This window comes from Lipotes vexillifer, unplaced genomic scaffold (genome assembly GCF_000442215.2).
Source record: "Lipotes vexillifer unplaced genomic scaffold, Lipotes_vexillifer_v1.1 scaffold636, whole genome shotgun sequence".
NCBI classification, from domain to species: Eukaryota; Metazoa; Chordata; class Mammalia; order Artiodactyla; family Lipotidae; genus Lipotes; species Lipotes vexillifer.
In genome coordinates, this window is record NW_006786547.1 from 1,120,048 (window position 1) to 1,121,953 (window position 1,906).

The following is a 1,906-nucleotide window of genomic DNA, read 5'->3' on the forward strand; positions in this document are numbered from 1 at the left end:
GTGGTGCCACCAGGTCTCCTGGGCCCTGGCCAGGGCTTTCCCAGCCGCTGGCCTTCCAGGCTGGCTCCGTCCCTACGCCCTCCAGAACCACATGAGCCGTCTCCCCCAGCGTGGACAAGGTCACCCAGGTGTGCCCCCAGAGGTCCTCTCCCCCAGGGGTGGCACCTCAGGGTCACAGCACAAGCCACCTCCCCGGCCCAACCTGCCGTGTTGAGCAGGACCCCGAGGCTTGGAAGGAAGCTTGGCTGAGCCTGGCGTGGAGCAGAGGTGGCACCCCTGCGGAGAGCCTCCTATTCTAGGGGCGGGGGATCTAGGCCCTGAGGGGAAGGGGCTTGCCACACCATCTCCCACCCCCCACCAGGGAGGTCTTCAAGAACCTCACAGAAAATAAAATCTTTTAAAGCCACATTCCCGCAGCAGAGAACCAGAGATGCACGCCCCTCACACTGGCACAGACTGGGACGTCCTAGGTGTTGGGGGCGGTAGGATCTCCATCTGTAACTGCTGGGGGCTGCCATGGGGAGAGGGGTGCCCACTGGAGCCCCAAGGGCAGGGCCAGGATGAGGAAGGTTTCAGGGAGTCAAGCGGGTAGGAGATTGCAGCCAGCGATGCTGGGTGGGTGTGGGAGCGCCCCCAAAGTGGAGGGGGGCAGACAGGGTGGGTGACCCTCTAAAATGAGGGTGGGGAGAGGATGCGCCAGACGCCCTGTAGCAGCTGATACTTGAGGTCACGGCGGTAACTTCCTGAGTCGGGACTGCCCAGGTTACAACAGGTGTCAGTCTCCGCCACCCACTCAGACGTGGCCTCGGCGAGTCCTTTTACTGCTCTGGGCACTCGAGTCCTTTTACTGCTCTGGGCCTCGGTTTCCCTTCTGGGGCGCACTGCCCTCCCGGCCCCAGGGCTTGCGCGAGGCAGATGGGGCCCTGCGGCGGCAGGCGGCGCTCACCGGTAGGTGCTGCAGGCTCGGTACCCATCGCAGGTGGTGAGGAAGGGCTGGTACACACGCTGCACAAAGGACTCGGACACGGGGCCCCTGGGAGCCCCGATGACACACACCCTGCGGCTATGGGGTGATGGGGGCCAGAAAGTCAGTGGGGGGGCTCCCAGGGCTGTGACCCTCCCAGCCCCAGAGCCCAAAGGAGCCGGAAAGTGGGGAAGGGATTTCCCAGCGTCACCATGGGAAACACCGTCGGCAGGAGCCACAGGGAAGCCACGGCTCCGCAAACACTGGGGGCTGCCCTGCGGAGGGGCCAAGGGCTCCCGGCCGCACACCCCCGCCTCCCGAGCACCCAGAGGCCCGAGCCCTGGCTCACCCAGGCCGGTAGACGTGCTCGGTGCCACCCGCCGCCAGCACCAGGAACCCCAGTAGAAGCAGATCCTGGGAGCCCCACATGGCCTGTGTTTCCGGATGGAACGGCCTTCTCAGGATGGCCTGAAGCGCAAAGCACAACCCTGGAAGTCCCTCTGCAGATCCCGCCTCGAGCCCGTGCCCCTCCTGGAGACTGTCCTCTTGGCTCCGTGACACCTGCCCAGCTCATCCACTTTGTTGGGACCTCTCACTGCAGCGGCAGAGCCTCCACGGGCGGTGTCAGCTCTCCCCACCCCCATCCCACCTGGACAGGGAGGCCGGCCCCTCACCAGCCACATACAGCCCGCTCAGGGGCCACAGGGGGGCCACGACATCCGGGGTCTGGGAACAGAAGCTGAAGCCCTCGCCTGGGGAGAGAGACACCTGGGCAGCGCTGGGCTTGGTCAAGTTCACTGGGGAAGGTGGGGGCCCAAGGCGGGCATCTGGACTACGTCTCTGTCCCCTGGCTGGGTTGGTGCCCTTCCCACAGGGCAGGGCTTGTACTCCCCGCCTCAGTCTGCAATCGGGGTGTCAGTGGCGGGGCGGAAACCCACCCCA

At 65.8% G+C, this 1,906-nt stretch overlaps 1 protein-coding gene across 1 annotated transcript in view; it reads right to left on the minus strand.

The window, feature by feature from the left end:
* Positions 1-1,418, minus strand: part of EGFL7 (EGF like domain multiple 7) — a 3,972-nt gene extending 2,554 nt beyond the window's left edge. The window contains exons 1-2 of the mRNA XM_007458972.1: positions 1,314-1,418; positions 947-1,063 (exon numbers count right to left, since the gene is read on the minus strand). Of these exons, the coding sequence (XP_007459034.1) occupies positions 947-1,063; positions 1,314-1,393 (197 nt within the window). The 5' untranslated portion in view covers positions 1,394-1,418. The remainder of the gene's footprint in view (positions 1-946; positions 1,064-1,313) is intronic.
* Between the last annotated feature and the right edge of the window lie 488 nt (positions 1,419-1,906).